Consider the following 1,101-nt stretch of genomic DNA (forward strand, 5'->3'; position numbering starts at 1 on the left):
AAAAAAAAGCATTTACAAAAATAGTCCAGTTTTCAAATAAAAAACCTTTGCAAATGTACGTATATAATAAAATAAAATAAAAATAATTGAGCTTTATTTTTTTTCAGCACAGTTAATTTGTACAACTGTGTATACAGCTTATTATTATAACATTTACCATCGTAATTATCTCAGGACAATCAAATAGCTGTGTGTGTGTGATATAATTAAATATTATATTATTAATTATTTTTAATTAACCTTTAACACATTATCAATAATTATAAATTTTTTAAAATTATAATTATACATTTAAATATATAATTATAGATGTTAAGTAAAACTGAAATCTAAAATTCAGTCTAGTTTTTTTTATTTATAACTCCCATTTTTTTATTTAAATTAAAACATTTCATATTTAAAACTGTTTGTTTTTTATCTTTGTTTTAAATTGGTTAAACACCTCATACTAATGCTACAATTGTAACTCACCAACTACAGAAGACAAATTCAGTCAGCTACACTGGATAAACTGCAATCAAATCCATGCTACATAATAATATTTTACTTTAAAAAAAAAATCTGAAAACTTTGAAGACCTTAGGCTTTTTTTTAAAGCTAATGACTAAAACAAAATTGTCTGCAGATGGAGTTTGCTTTCTGGCTGGTGCGGTACTTCAGCTCAGGTCTGCTGTTCCTGTTAGGCCTCAAAGCTCCAGGCTTGCCACGCCGACCGTACATGCTTCTGGTCAATGAAGACGAGCGAGATGTGGAGCACGGAGCAGTAAGACATTACATTCACTCTCAAATCTTACTTATGTAATAATAATTAATCTTATTAATGCATCTCTTGCATGTTTTTTTTTAGCTTCTTTTAGGTAATTCTGATGAGAATCAGTCTACATGGAAAGATTTTGGGAAGAAGGTGCGTCTGTTGGTGCCGTACATGTGGCCTAAAGGCAGCGTCCTGCTCCAGCTGCTGGTTCTGCTTTGTCTCGGGATGCTGGGAGTGGAGCGTGTCATTAATGTGTTTGTGCCCATCTACTACAGGAACATAGGTACAGAATAAGACTCTTATTTAGTCAAGAATCAATTATTTATGCACACACACACACACACACA

General features: G+C 31.4%; 1 protein-coding gene across 1 annotated transcript; it reads left to right on the forward strand.

Moving 5' to 3' along the window:
* Nucleotides 1-623: 623 nt before the first annotated feature.
* On the forward strand, nucleotides 624-1,072 carry LOC107580784 (ATP-binding cassette sub-family B member 6, mitochondrial-like). Its single transcript, XM_016266425.1, has 2 exons — nucleotides 624-763; nucleotides 848-1,072. Exons 1-2 carry the CDS (start codon nucleotides 626-628, stop codon nucleotides 1,046-1,048), a joined length of 339 nt encoding a protein of 112 aa, XP_016121911.1. The 5' UTR covers nucleotides 624-625; the 3' UTR covers nucleotides 1,049-1,072.
* The last annotated feature ends 29 nt before the right edge of the window (nucleotides 1,073-1,101 follow it).

The sequence above is a fragment of the Sinocyclocheilus grahami genome, unplaced genomic scaffold, assembly GCF_001515645.1.
Source record: "Sinocyclocheilus grahami isolate Dianchi unplaced genomic scaffold, SAMN03320097.WGS_v1.1 scaffold44758.1, whole genome shotgun sequence".
NCBI classification, from domain to species: Eukaryota; Metazoa; Chordata; class Actinopteri; order Cypriniformes; family Cyprinidae; genus Sinocyclocheilus; species Sinocyclocheilus grahami.

What these genes read in the sequence shown, in the direction of transcription:
- LOC107580784 (XM_016266425.1), top strand. Translation starts at nt 626, where the DNA reads ATGGAGTTTGCTTTCTGGCTGGTGCGGTACTTCAGCTCAGGTCTGCTG. An exon ending in GAGATGTGGAGCACGGAGCA is followed by an intron (nt 764 to 847) that starts GTAAGACATTAC and finishes GTTTTTTTTTAG; the next exon opens with CTTCTTTTAGGTAATTCTGA.